The 13977-nt window shown below is 40.5% G+C and overlaps 1 protein-coding gene across 1 annotated transcript in view; it reads left to right on the forward strand.

Moving 5' to 3' along the window:
- Positions 1-10202, forward strand: part of LOC108050297 (fatty acyl-CoA reductase wat) — a 30736-nt gene extending 20534 nt beyond the window's left edge. The window contains exons 2-10 of the mRNA XM_044458910.1: positions 4138-4247; positions 6602-6676; positions 6763-6875; positions 6936-7184; positions 7580-7835; positions 8324-8516; positions 9178-9417; positions 9478-9735; positions 9805-10202. Of these exons, the coding sequence (XP_044314845.1) occupies positions 4166-4247; positions 6602-6676; positions 6763-6875; positions 6936-7184; positions 7580-7835; positions 8324-8516; positions 9178-9417; positions 9478-9735; positions 9805-9892 (1554 nt within the window). The 5' untranslated portion in view covers positions 4138-4165 and the 3' untranslated portion in view covers positions 9893-10202. The remainder of the gene's footprint in view (positions 1-4137; positions 4248-6601; positions 6677-6762; positions 6876-6935; positions 7185-7579; positions 7836-8323; positions 8517-9177; positions 9418-9477; positions 9736-9804) is intronic.
- Positions 10203-13977: the final 3775 nt, after the last annotated feature.

The raw sequence follows: 13977 nt of genomic DNA on the forward strand, positions 1-13977 counted from the left end.
CCACTTAGCCCGAAAAGGGTATGGCCGGCGAGTAGGGCCCGGTGCAGCATTACGTATATATAAGCGAGTACGAGTACGAGTATATGGCACCGTAGTCCGGAGTCCGGACCCAGTCAGACCAGACTCTCAGACAGGCCAAAGCCAACGGAAGTCGGAAGTTGTATGGCACATGCGGTGGTCGTGGCGGTTGCGATGGCGATGGCGATGGCGTCTGCACCACCACTCGTAATGGCGATGCCAATGAGGCAATGCTGGGTGGAGTGGTCCGTAGGTGGTGGGTGATGGGTGATGGCAATGGCAATGCTCGGCCATTTCCATTTTATGGACTTTCAAACTGTTGCTGTTAATTATTTCTTCTTCTTTTAATGTGGCCACTGGTGTTGGCCGCAGTTCTTACTTATTCCGCCCACCAATTTCAGGACCTGCTCCTCCTGTTAACGATGTTGCCTTCTGACGATGATGATGATGATACTACTGCTGCTGCTGCTGATATTATGCATCACTACCCCGTGTTCCCCTTTGCATTTCTCACTCTTGGGGCCGTTGTTTGCACTTTTCCACCATTTTACACTTTATTACAAAAGCATTAAATAAAATTCAAAGCGAATGAGTCTCGTCAAAAGTGTTTGCGACGAGGGTTTGGGGCCGGGAAAAAGCAAAGGGAAAGCGGAAAAAGGGGTAGTGATGAAATTTTCGATTCGCATTTGGGTGGCGAGAACAGAAATTCATGAAAATAAGCGAAGTGCTGCAGTCGCTGATTTTTTGTTTGCTGTTGGCCGCGTTCTTCTCATTGTTGTTGCTGCTGCTCCCAATGGTGCTATGTTGTTGCACTGCTAACAGGGCCGATTCTGCCCCTGCTCCTGGATGCAGTTGTTATTGTTGAGGTTCATACTTTTGTTTTTCAGCCCATTGTTACCCGAAAAGTTTTTTGTGTTGTTGTTGCTGGCGAAGCAGCAGCAGGCCGGCCAACAACAGCAGCAGCAGCAACAACAACAACTGCAGGCAGTATGGTGCACCGCACGCAAACAAGCGCTAAAAGTAAAAGAAGTACCAGAAGCGGCAACACCAGATCGAGTCAAACAGTGGTAACATTTCTGGGCAAAAAGCTTTCCACAAAAATTCTTTTTATACAACCAGGTCATTTTAACAAATTTGCACCACAAGATGTTGAAAACATAAAGTCGCTCAAGAAACCAATATGTTATTTCAAATTAAGTAAGAACTATTTTAAGTAAAGATTTAACATACCTGGATTAGCTTTGTTATTTTTCTTTGAAATACTTAAACTTTATTAGTTAAATCTGCTTTAACTTTTTGTAAGAATGACATTCTACACCTTTTGAAATAAAATTTGTTATATTTAACAACCGAAATTACGCCCTGATATAATAAATATTACTGAAATGTCTTAATTTATTAAGTAAATGGAGATTAATTGAGATTTTAAAATCACTATTTAGTTGTTTCGACCCACTGTGCCGAACTGTTTCAATTAGCTGCGCTTCGATGTGCATTGACGATGGAGTTTCTGTGTCGACAAGGGAGTGGGCAGCGGGGAAAGCTCGGTGGTGGGGCGGTGTGGAAGTATCTGCGGCTGATACTTAAACAATGTATAAATTCGGCTACAAAGTCGCACCCCTGCCCTTGCCCCTCTCTCCTTTCTCCATCAGAAGTTCATTCAGTGCGTACAGAAGGAGTACCTTTCGAAGCTTTTCCAAGCGACTGCTGGATGGACGGATGGGCAGATGGATGGATGGGTGGACGCTCTTCGCTGGCATCGGTGGCTCTGTGGTCGCCAACGTGGTGCAATCAGCTGCAGTGGCTTTTTGGCCGTACTCCCAGTTAGCTAGCTAGTTCGGGTTTTTTGGGGGAACGGGGGGGGGCAGGTGGGTCTCGGTGGTATCCAGTCAGTTGGACGGAGCTGGCAGTCTGCCCAGCTAACTAAGTGTCTCTGCCTGCCAGCCTGCCCCCGGGGAATCCCCGCTTTCTGTCATTGGATTGCACTGTGTTGCTTTCGTCACTCATCCGACTGAGTGAGCGCCGAGCCAAGCGCGAGTGGTGTAAAAGCTTCTCAATTGGTGTGAAATGCAACACCCCGCAGCCACAGAAACTGCATGCGAATGGAAAATGGAAAATGAGGAATGGGTAATGGGTAATGGAGTTGGGTTTCTATTTGCGAATATGGCAAATATGGGTTAATTGTGCGAGTCTTTGACTTGCACGAAATTGTTTAATTTGCATATCGTTTTCGAACTTTTGGGGACCCTTTGTCTCTTACACCCTTTACATTCATTTTAAAGTCTCTTTGTTTGTTTCTTCCCATTGTTCATAACCCGTTTGGTTGTGCGTGCACAAGCACATACAGACAGTGTCGAGCGAAGTTATAAGCCGATCTGAATTATTAAAACAATTTATATGATTTTTATTAATTTATAATTATATGGAACCTCATTCGTTTAACAATAATTAATTTATTGAAATTGTTCATCCACTCATTGAATTATTTAATAAATGAATTCGAGAAAGAATATTATTACTTAAACTAATTAAAGGAGTTTCTTAACATTGTATAATTCGTTTAATCTTACTTAATAAATTCACGATACACTCATACACCGAAAAAGTGAAGGCAATGAACATATATTATTTAAATCAAGATAATAACTGCCCAAAGTGTGTGGCAATTATTCTAAATACTGTTGTTATTTCATTCCCTTATCGCCTTACACTTTTATTTAATGATCCAACCCAGTCACCTATTTACATAACCAATTTACTTGGGTGGTTTACGCCCAAAATTGTACCTATAAATTGGGGCCATAAAGGCGAGTTAATGATGGCCACTGATTCCCAATTTTAAATACCTGTTGGGAATCGAATCGAAAGGCTAGGGTTCAGTTGTGAACCGCGCCGTATTTACTTTTTGTTCTGCTTTTGTTTTGTCTGAGATATCGCCCTGTGGAATAATGCCCCTGATCATTGATTACATTGTCATTTCGTTTGAGATCTGGCCCGGATTTTGTGTCTCAGCCTGGATTTTCGAAAAACTTAATTCAATTGACGCGAGGCTTTATTAATGCTGGTCAGCGTGTAATTATCTTTGTTAGTCTGTAATAACCAATGATTTGAGCAGTCATCGAACCGCCATTGACTGACATTGGACCCTCGATTCGAATTGAAATATTTGAGTTCAAGTAACTTGTGCATGCACTTTGAAATTCCTATGCCTAAAACGAGTTTATTTATATTTCATGTCCAGTTCGAGATTTCCATAAATTCGCTGCCACTTTGCTGTAAATAAAACAAGTTCAAAAATTCTGTAAATTATTTGTTATTGTTTTTGCATAGTTTCATTAACCTCATCCCAAGCTGCAACCAATTTCAAAAATTTAAATTTTATTTAATTTCATTTGAGTTTGACTCTCGTTTAGAGTTCGGTACCATATCTGTCTGATTTTTCATTTTGCCTTCGTGTTTTTGGCCTGTGTCAACAGGTGCGTCTGGCACTTCATTAGAAATTTCACTGAACCGCTCCACTCTTTTTCTATTCTCCTTCTCCCTCTGACTCTATTTCCCTCCTGCTTTCTCTGGTCTACCAGAAAGAAACAAAGTTTTAATTAAATTTCGGGCTTTACTGGAGCGAAATTTACTTATATATATTTGATTTTTAGTAGCCAAGAAACAGTCGCATGGCTACCGCTTTGGGGCTGTTGTAATTGGCTTTATGGTTTTCGCTTCTCATTCATCTAGCTCGAATTAAAGGAATAATTTCCCGAAACTTCTGTTGAGGCGGTGAGCTGAATGGGTGTCGAGATATTCAATTAAGGGATTATCTGTGTCGCTGAAAGGGAATGGAATTGCAGTTCTTTTCACTATAAATTTTGGCTTAAAGTGGGGTACTCATTCTCCTAAGCGGTTTACGATTTAACAAGTGATTAGTAAGCTTATTTTATGTAGTTGAAAGTTTAGTATGATTTTAACAAAATTACTAAAAATGGCATAGGATATTTTAATCTTATTAGGTCTGCTTAATAAACCAAACCGCCTTAAAATTATCTACATCCAACCATCTTTATTACTTAACTTGAATTTCCTGTTTTATTCTATAATTTGTTTCGTATTTTTTCTCCCCCTTAGATAATTATAATACATTTACCTGGCTAAGATGGATGATCCCAAAATAATGAACATCATGAACGGCATGAAAACGCTTGAAGATCATTGCCAGCTTATAAATGACGTGAAGGGTAAGTGACCGGTCAAAAATAAAGCAAACAAAAAATCCGTCCCAAGATCAAGTACCGCACCACGCAAAACCCCGGCCACAAGCCCGGAAAAATAAAAGGCATTTATGTGAAATATTACATTAGCGGGGGTTGTCTGGCCTAAGGGAAAGTTGTGTGTAAGGGGTTTGGGGGGTTTTGAAACAAAAATTTGTTGAAATTGACAAATTATGTGACAGACTTTTGTCTGCCGCCCACAGAATCCGAAGAGCCAACAACAATTGTTGACAATTCACTCAAAGTGGGGACCCCTGTTGTTGTTTCTGTTGATGCCGGTGGGGGTGTGGAGGGGGAAGGGGGGTTTACGTTTTACTTCAGCTTCAGCTGTTGGTGTTGGAGTTAGCGTTGAACAAATGCCCCAAAGCGCTCGAAAAGCTTTAAACGTCGCACTCCAAACTCCCACTCGAGTCACTCCAAGTGAGGCTCAATTTCGCCGCGTCCACGGAACAATGATGGCCTGGGTGGTTGAGTGCTGGTGTCTTTCTGTCGGGTTTCGGGTGGTTAGGTGGTTGGCTGGTTGCCTGGTTGGGTGGTTGGGTGTCTCTGGAAGGCTTACACATTTTCAGTTTAAGGTTTTTGGGCGGGCGCGAGGCGATGCAAAGTGCGCTTGAGTTGCATTTAAGCCAATTAGCATACGTAAACAAAACATTTGAGTGAGCCAGCCAAGTGCTTGTGGTTGAGTGCGGCCTCGGGCCAGGAATTTGCTCCAAGGAGGAGGGGGTGGGGGTTTCCCAGGGTGATGGCATACCGGTGGCTTGCCATCGGACGGGAGCTATTGCCGGTGTCAGCTCTAGGTGTCAAGTTGTATTTGTATGAATGTGTTTGTTATGTCTCAGCCGGGAGCGGATGAAGGGCCGGCGGCACATCCTCCTTGGCAATGTTGCATTTATTATGCAATTATCAAGTGGCAATTGTGCATGGGTGTCGGCCTGGATATATCGCTGTTTGTGTGTGTGTCCTGGTTCTTCGAATGACAGTGATTTACGCCGACGATTGGCAATTAGGCAGCTCGAGAAGAAGGCTAAGGCGAAGTGGGACATCTCAAGATGAAATGCCATTCAATTGAGGAATGTAGAGACCCAGGCACTGAAAAAATATATAGTTAGCTGAATATATTAATAAACAGAACTTTGTAAGTTGCTAAATGTCTACAAATATTTACTTAACCATTTAGAATAAAGCCCTACTTATTTTAATATCCAAATAGTTTTACTAATTGGATAAATATTTATTTGCTGTTATTATTATTTATTTAAGTTGTGTGCTGTACACAAACAGTTAAATGGAAATCGTTTTATATTGTTTAATACTTAGACAATGCCAACAATATTTTAATAATAATAATAGTATACAGTTATTTAATGTAAATGGTTATTTTCCATAACAATTTTGATCGAACTTATGGGAATTACATCTAAAAGTTTTCATTATTACAAATTTCATTATTACAAATTTCATTATTACAAATTTATATAAAAAGCTATGTAAAATATAGAAGACTAAAAGTTCTAGTTCGATTGTTGATAAGTATGGTATCTTAGGATAGACAATTTATTTAGTTTCAACTACTTTCGCTTATACATTTATAAAAGTGAGATTCGATAGATGAAATAAATAATATTTATAGAAAAAACCAGCGAAATATGGGTCCTGTTATTCTGTTAGAACTTAAAATTTTAAAATGTAAACCAAAATATTTTCTCGCAGTTAGGTTGGAAATACACGTGTAGCATATGCAACTGTGCGTGTGCGGGTATTTTAGGCGTGTGTGCGTTTTAGACAATAGATGAATGGCTCGACGAGCTGCTAACTTGCAAATATTTATGAGTGGCCCAGCAAGTGGCAGGCAACGGCAACCGATGCCGCAAACAACAATGTGGGCAGAGATGGATGGCCTCCACCAGGGGGGAGTGGGGCTTTTTGGGCGGTGGGTGGAGATTTCTGGGGGGCAGCTCCATTGGCAGGCGGCGTTGAAACGTCAAGTGTTGTTGCCGTTTTGGCACTTTGGCAAAAATGCAGCCAGGAGCTAACCTCGTGCCCTCCCAACTATGCCGAGTGTCTGTGGGTCTGTCTCTCTGGCTGCGATTGTATGTGTGCCAGAGTATCTGTGTGTGGCGTGAATTATGCGCAATTCAAGTGGCATTTGATGCGCATTTAAATTCGTGACGGGGCTTCAAGTTGGTGGCAAACAAACCGAACCGAAGCGAAACGAAACGAGCAAACAGATGGTTTGGGGAGGGCGCCCACTGAGCCCCCCAATGATGCGCATCAAATTGGCTAATTGTTTAATGACTGTTTGCATTGATCTCTTCCCATAGACGAGTCGCCCATGCAAATGTTCTACAAGGACAAGGGCGTCTTCCTTACTGGCGGCACAGGATTCTTTGGCAAAAGTAAGTTCCACTCTAGTCCCAGTACGTGACTGGAATACCGCCCACTTATTTACCCCGTCTCGTCTCGTCTCGTCTCGTGTCCCCAGTTATCATCGAGAAATTGTTGCGCGTCACGGAGGTGGGACAAATCTATTTGCTGATACGCACCAAGAAGGGCAAGGATGCATTCGCCCGAATTGAGGATCTGTTTAATGATCCGGTAAGTGGCATAAGCCTTCTAATTATATTTATTAGCCCTAAATGAATTTCGTTTTGCCAGGTCTTTGCCAAGATGAAGCAGGTGAACCCCAAGTACCGCTGCCAGATCACCATCATCAGTGGCGACTGCTCTCTGCCTGGCCTGGGAATCACTCCCGATGAGCGCGAGACGATAATGGAGAATGTCAACATCGTCCTGCACAGTGCGGCCACCGTGCGGTTCGATGAGAAACTCAAAATGGCCATCGCCATCAATGTGCACGGCACCAAGGAAATCATTAAGCTGGCCAAAGAGATTGTTAATTTGAAGGTGAGTTTTAAGTTGTATAAGTTTGAATAAGTTGGAATGTTTTTTTCAATGCTTGTTATTCTATACCTAAGGATAAAGCCGCTTATTGAATGCCATGTTATGTTTTCACATCGAGTTACATTTTTGTTTTGCAAACATTTAGTTTATTTTTTTCAATATAGTTGATCTAAGTGAAAACTCTTAGCTTGTGCAGATGTTCCTTTGACATTTCGGAAAAACAAAAATTGCTAAGAAAAGCTTGGCAGACCCTTTGACTCTTTGTCGTTTAAAATGGAGGCTGATGGTAATCTTCTCAGAATACAAATAAAAACATAGAAATATATAAAAAAACACACAAGTATTTAAAATATTTAGATAACTATTTCTGATGATTCCCTACTTTCACATCTTTCTAGGCGCTGGTTCATGTCTCCACAGCATTTGCTCACTGCAATATGAATCACATCCAGGAGAAGTTCTACAGCGGCACGATGAGCGGCGAGAATGCCTTTAAGCTGAGCGAGTGCCTCGATGAGCACACCCTTAACATCCTGACGCCGACCATCATCAAGGGGTATCCGAACACATACACCTTCACCAAAGTCCTGGCCGAAAACGTAGTGCAACAGAGCGCACAGAACATGCCAGTCACTATCTTCCGACCGGGCATTGGTGAGTTTAATCTTTAATTTCGCCTTGAATTCAAATTCTTAACAGAAATAATATAAGCCTACATGGCTTAACTGTCAAAGATAACTAATTAATTAAACATTTTTTATAACTATAAAACTATTCATTCCCTCTAAAAGTTTGAGTAATGAACGTAGTGGAAACAATAAATCATTAATTAAATTGCATTGTTTGGATCCGCCCATTTTTTTCCCTGCAATAAGTTTTGTTGTGCTGGGTTTAATATTTGTTAAACAAAATAAGTTAGCTGATTTACAGAGTCATCGCATTTGTAATAAAGGGTGTCATTATGGAATTTACATTTTAAGTGTTTTCTTGACAATTTAATTGTTTAATGCTTGTTACATATCTGACTTTAGAGGTTTGGTGAATGAATTCGATAACTTTTAACGGAAAACATGTCTAATATAACATATTTTACGCATTCATTTTAATTTTCTGAACAAAAATGTCACTTTCCTATATTACAGTGATCACCACTTACCGTGAACCGGTCACTGGTTGGATCGACAACATGTACGGGCCCTGTGGAGTTATCGTGGGCATTGGATCCGGAGTTTTGCGCGTTTTTACCGGCGACATGGACAATAAGGCACACATTGTGCCGGTGGACATGTGTGTGAATGCACTTCTGGCCAGTGCCTGGGATATAGCGCGGAACAAGTGAGATATATAAACAAGAAAGGAAAGCTAACTTCGGGCGGAGCCGAAGTTGATATACCCTTGCAGAATACTCTATAAATTATATTCTCCAAAATTATTCATATGATGCATTCTTAATACTCATAAAAAATCCCAACTTCCTAACTTAACAAACACCAAAGTTATGGCATTTCCAATCGTTCAGTTATATGGGAGCTATATGATATAGTCGGCCGATCCTTATGAAATTTAATAGGTCGGACTGATTGGCTAAGAATAAAACCCATAGAAAATCCCAACTTCCTAACTTTACAAACACCAAAGTTATGGCATTTCCGATCAATCAGTTATATGGCAGCTATAGGATATAGTCGGGCGATCCCGGCCGTTCCGACATATATACTGCGTGCAAAGGAAAGAAGGGTGTGTGCAAAGTTTGAACTCGATAGCTTTAAAACTGAGAGACTAGTTTGCGTAGAAACAGACAGACGGACAGACGGACAGACGGACATGGCTATATCAACTCAGGAGGTGATCCTGATCAAGAATATATATACTTTATAGGGTCGGAGATGTCTCCTTCACTGCGTTGCACACTTTTGACCAAAATTATAATACCCTCTGCAAGGGTATAACAATACAATTGATTTAATTAAGATAATTATTATATTTTCCCTTGCAGATACGAGACGCCACCGATATACAACTATGTACCGGATGCGGACAACATGGTCTCCTGGAGGCGCTACATGGAGGATGGCTTTGAGTACGGCTGTGACATTCCGATGCGGAAATCCATCTGGTATCCGCGCTTCACCATTGTGCCGCACATGTGGCAGTACCACATCCTGTGCTTCTTGTACCACACATTGCCCGCCCTGGTCATGGACACCATAATGGTGATAATTGGCAAGAAGCCAAGGTAGGTTTATAATCGATTTAATGTATTGGAACCATTCTAACGTTGATAAATGCCCCACAGAATGATGAAGATATACCGCAAGATCCACAAACTGAGCAACGTCCTCAAGTACTTCAGTTCAAACGAATTCCGCTTTGATAACGACAATGTCAGAAAACTTACGGAAAAACTCGATGATCGGGATAAGCGGCTTTTCGCCTTCGATATGCGCGATCTGGACTGGACCAATCTTTTCCGCGTCAGTCTCTATGGACTGCGTCTGTATGTGGTCAAGGATGATCCCAGTAATATTCCCGAGTCCATCAAGCGCTACGAAAGGTGTGTATTTTGTATAGTTATGTACCATAAATGTATCTTAATTATTTTTCCCTTCATCCACTCTTTCAGATTGAAGGTCCTGCACTATACGACACTGGGTGTTTTCTACGCGTTAGCTGCCTGGGCGCTTTTTGCCCTTGTAAAGCTCTTCTTATAGGAACCGTTTATTCTATCTCTCGTATACGTTCTAGGGCATATCTTCTACTCCTCAATCTTTCGGCACAAGCTCTAACATTTTCGTTTCCGCAATAGTTTTTAGTTATAGTTGTATGTATCGTATATATCGTTTGTATGTTTGTACCATATGCATATGCCCATAGTCATATGTTTGAAACGCTTTATCCGAATCTTGTATAGCTTAGTTTGTATGTCAATTAATGTAAATTTGCTAAAGTTGATGGCGCAATGTGGATGTAGATGATCGATTATGAGTACAATAAAAACTGCTTCACATTTTGTTTGGGAAACATTTACTGTTTTGTATTATAGTGTTAATTGTCTAACATTTTGGACTTAAGGTCTGACAGCTTATTTTTATAGACATCTGAGCTGAAAAATTCGATTTTATAAAAGCCGAATAAGTATTACATTTATATGGATTCCTTCGACCATTTACCAGTGACTATCGCAGCCAACTGGTAGAAAGAAAATAAGAAATAAAGCTAACTTCGTTAAGTTGTTACAAAAATGTAATATTCTATTTCGATGCTACATAATTGTAGGTCAAGTATCTAAACAGGCCTAAATTCTTGTCTAAATTGTATAAAAGAAAATCGGAAGCATTTATTAAAAACGGGTTTGTCCAAATTTTTCTCATGGCATCAGCAACCTAAATACAAATGATGTGTTGAAAATTTTCTTTGCTTTTTAAAGCTGTAGGAAAAAACCGTAGTTAATTCCAACTGATACAACGTTTCATTTATTTTTGCAAGCATTGAATTAAAAAGCTCGTTTTAAATGAGTGCTTAAATTGCTCACCAGTGCGTATGCTTAATAAATGTTGCCTGACATTTAAATAAATGTATTTTTCGGTTTCCTGGAAGGTTTCGCTCAACAGTAACCTTTAACTTCATCCCCACTCGATTGATGCACACTTATGACTCCTCTCCCTGCGATTTCTAAAGGATCAAGTGTCGACGAGCTTCTCAATTGAATGAACGTCTAAGCCAAGACTAAGACTTGTTGGTGAGAAAAAAGGAGAAGGGACGGGGAAAATGGGAATGAGCACAAATTGAAAACAATAAGATTCGTTTGATTTACACACCAGCTTAAAATCGGAATATTTTATTGCATATTTCCTGGCGTGTTTGTGTGAGCAGAAAAAAAAAGTCGTAAAAATAATGCCCAGAGGTAGCTTATCAAATTGCGAACAGCAGCAGTCCGATGCAAAATCCTGTAAGGCGCTTTATCGCTTTACGCTCGTACACAAACACATTTTTGCTTTTTTTTTGTGTGTGTGTATACGTGAATAAATAAATCCGCTCATGTATCGTATCGCTTTGCATTGCAGCACTCGCATTCGTATGATTTCAAAATTAAAATCACAGCATAACCCAATCAGCCTCCACAGTCACCGTGAAGAGGCGCCAACATGAAGCCAAAACCAAAGTCTGACGCCTGTTCCTCCCGCTCCTGCTCCTCTTCCTCCTGATGATGCTCCTGCTCCTCATTTCGGGATCGGCTTTCCCTGCCCTTTTGCTCCGCCTGCTTTCTGCTCCTGCTCACAGCTCATTCCCAATACAGCCATAAAACTCTCGCATGCTCATCAAACATACACGAATAAGTAAGGGACGGGCAAAGGCCAAAGGAGTGGGAACTCTGCTGACATGCACTGCAAAAAATTGTACTTAAAAAAGCATTTAACACTTAAATTAATTTAATGCTAAAAATCTTTTATTTATTATTTATTTTATATTTATTACTATTTATAGTATTTTGTTGTTAATTACTAAACAAATTTAAATTGGAAAAAATTTTGCTAGAGGGTTGGAAATTAAATGATTTTTAAGATACGCTGTCATTTTTACTTCATTAATGTTGAATTATTTAAAAATGTTTTTTTTTTGGTTAATGAATTATTTTATCAAGAAGTTTAATAATAAATGATCTATCTAAATGACCAGAAACAGTTAAATTTCTTCTTCACTTTACAATTTTTGCTAAAGTGGTATGGTACTTAAAACCTTAATTTTTGTGGCGGTGTGCCATTAAACAAGGAGTTGGGTGTCGGGGCGTTTGGTGGTTTCCTTCGCACATTCTGTGAAAAATGTTTGTCAAACCGCAGCGAGCGTGGCGCGCAATGATTGAAGTCGCTGCCATGCGGATTCCATTGCTGCTGTTGCTGCTGCCGCTGTTGCTGCTTCTGCAGACGCTGCTGCTGCTGTGGCTGATGTTACCACTGCGACTGCTGCCATCACTGTTGCTGCTGCCAAATCTCCCATGTAGATTTTTCAACTGAAATTGCCAAAGCGTTGCGGCGCGCTGTACCAATTAAAGTGAGCGTGTGACTGTGTCTTGGAGTATTTCTTTGGACGAGACCATAACTCCCCGATATGCTGCATAAATATATGTCCGCATATATACAAACATACATTCACATAGCCTATATAGGGAATGGCTGGCCAGAAATTGCAAGCGTCGCAACACGAACGAGCGAGCTGAACATTGAAAGACCAAACAATCTCAATCTCTCAAATTAGATTTTCAGAAAAATGCACCTCTGGGAAATGCACAATGAAAAAGCAACTGGCCTTAAACACACACATACACACTGACACAGAAACAGAATCTTATACGCACTCACACAAGCACACTGCTGGACTTCGGCTGATTAAACGAAGTTAAACGAAAGGACGAAAGCTTTCAGAGCGATGTTTGTGGTTCTCTCGGCTCATTTCGGCGGGCTCTCTCTCGGAAGAGATATAGAATACGAGTCCTCTCACGTAGCCGGACCATAATAACGGTACATGAAGTGCATGCTTATTCAAGGGTTGTTCATTCGTGAAATTAATATTGCGGCAACCGTCGCAGCACGCGCGCCTCAATGTTTATGTTGCTCCTGGCGCTGTTGTTGCTGCTGTTGCCGCTCTAGATGTTGCTGCTGTGCCGTGGATGTTGCTGTTGCTGTCGCAGTAGATGTTGCCGCTGTGCATCCGATGTTGCTGCTGTGACAGGGCATATTGTTACGGTTTTTATGACCGCTCTGCACTTTGTTACTCTTTCAAAGCCTTGCATTATTATACACAGAGAAAACTTTATTAAATACTGATCGCTTTTAAGCAGTGATAGAATAAGTTTTTAAAGGTTTTTTATTTAATTAAAATAATAATTTTTACACAAGTAAACTTAAGATGTCCTCACGAAATTTATAGCATAAATGAATGTCTAGAGCTACCACAAAAAGCTATAAAGAGATTTTAAAATACTTAAAAGATCCTTGTTATGTATTGAAATCTCAAAACTCTTCAGACAATTAAAAACAAACATTTTGGTATCATATAATATACAAAATGAAATATTTTTCTTAATGACTTAATCTATGGATTTGTAGTTTAAGATATCATTTATATCTTAGGGATATTACTTAACAACATCCTCTGAGGATAATCAGCTTAGATTTAATTTTTGTTTGGTGTAGTGTTCCACAACCATTTGTTCCGCTTTCTCTCTTTGCCTCTTTTTAACTCTCCAACTCTCGGGTTCTCTTTTTAATATCCTTTTCGGTTGTGTGTGTTAGCCGGCATGCGTTTATTTGTCTGCCTCATTGCCATTGCCCTCGGACCATTATCAGATTTTGTAATAGCTTTACGTTTATTACTTTCTTACGCTTTTTTTCGAACCTCTTTAATTTCGTTTTGGGTTGGCATTTTTGGCTGGTGTTTTGGCAGACTCTCGTGGACTCTCTCCCCTTTTAACCCATTCGTTGGGATGCAGCTTGTGATTTGCTGTTCCTGCTTGTTGTCGCGTCAATTAAAAATAAAGTTGACTCAGAGTCAGGGGGTTTCGGTTCGGGGTTAGGGATTTTTAGTTTTGCCAAGAGAAAGCAGCATTCGGTTGTTTAGCCACATCCCTCTCGTTCACTTCACATGCTGTTTGCTGTCACTGTGTTTGTTTGCCTTCTGTTTGCAGTTCGCTTGGGCTATAATTATTTAACGTTGCCTTGTCACTGTCTGCTCCTCTTTCCGCTCCTGTTTCACCCCTTTGCACCCCCTTTAGCCCCCCTCGAATCCTTTTTCCTGCTGC

Source organism: Drosophila rhopaloa, unplaced genomic scaffold (genome assembly GCF_018152115.1).
Source record: "Drosophila rhopaloa isolate 14029-0021.01 unplaced genomic scaffold, ASM1815211v1 contig_178, whole genome shotgun sequence".
Lineage (NCBI taxonomy): Eukaryota > Metazoa > Arthropoda > Insecta > Diptera > Drosophilidae > Drosophila > Drosophila rhopaloa.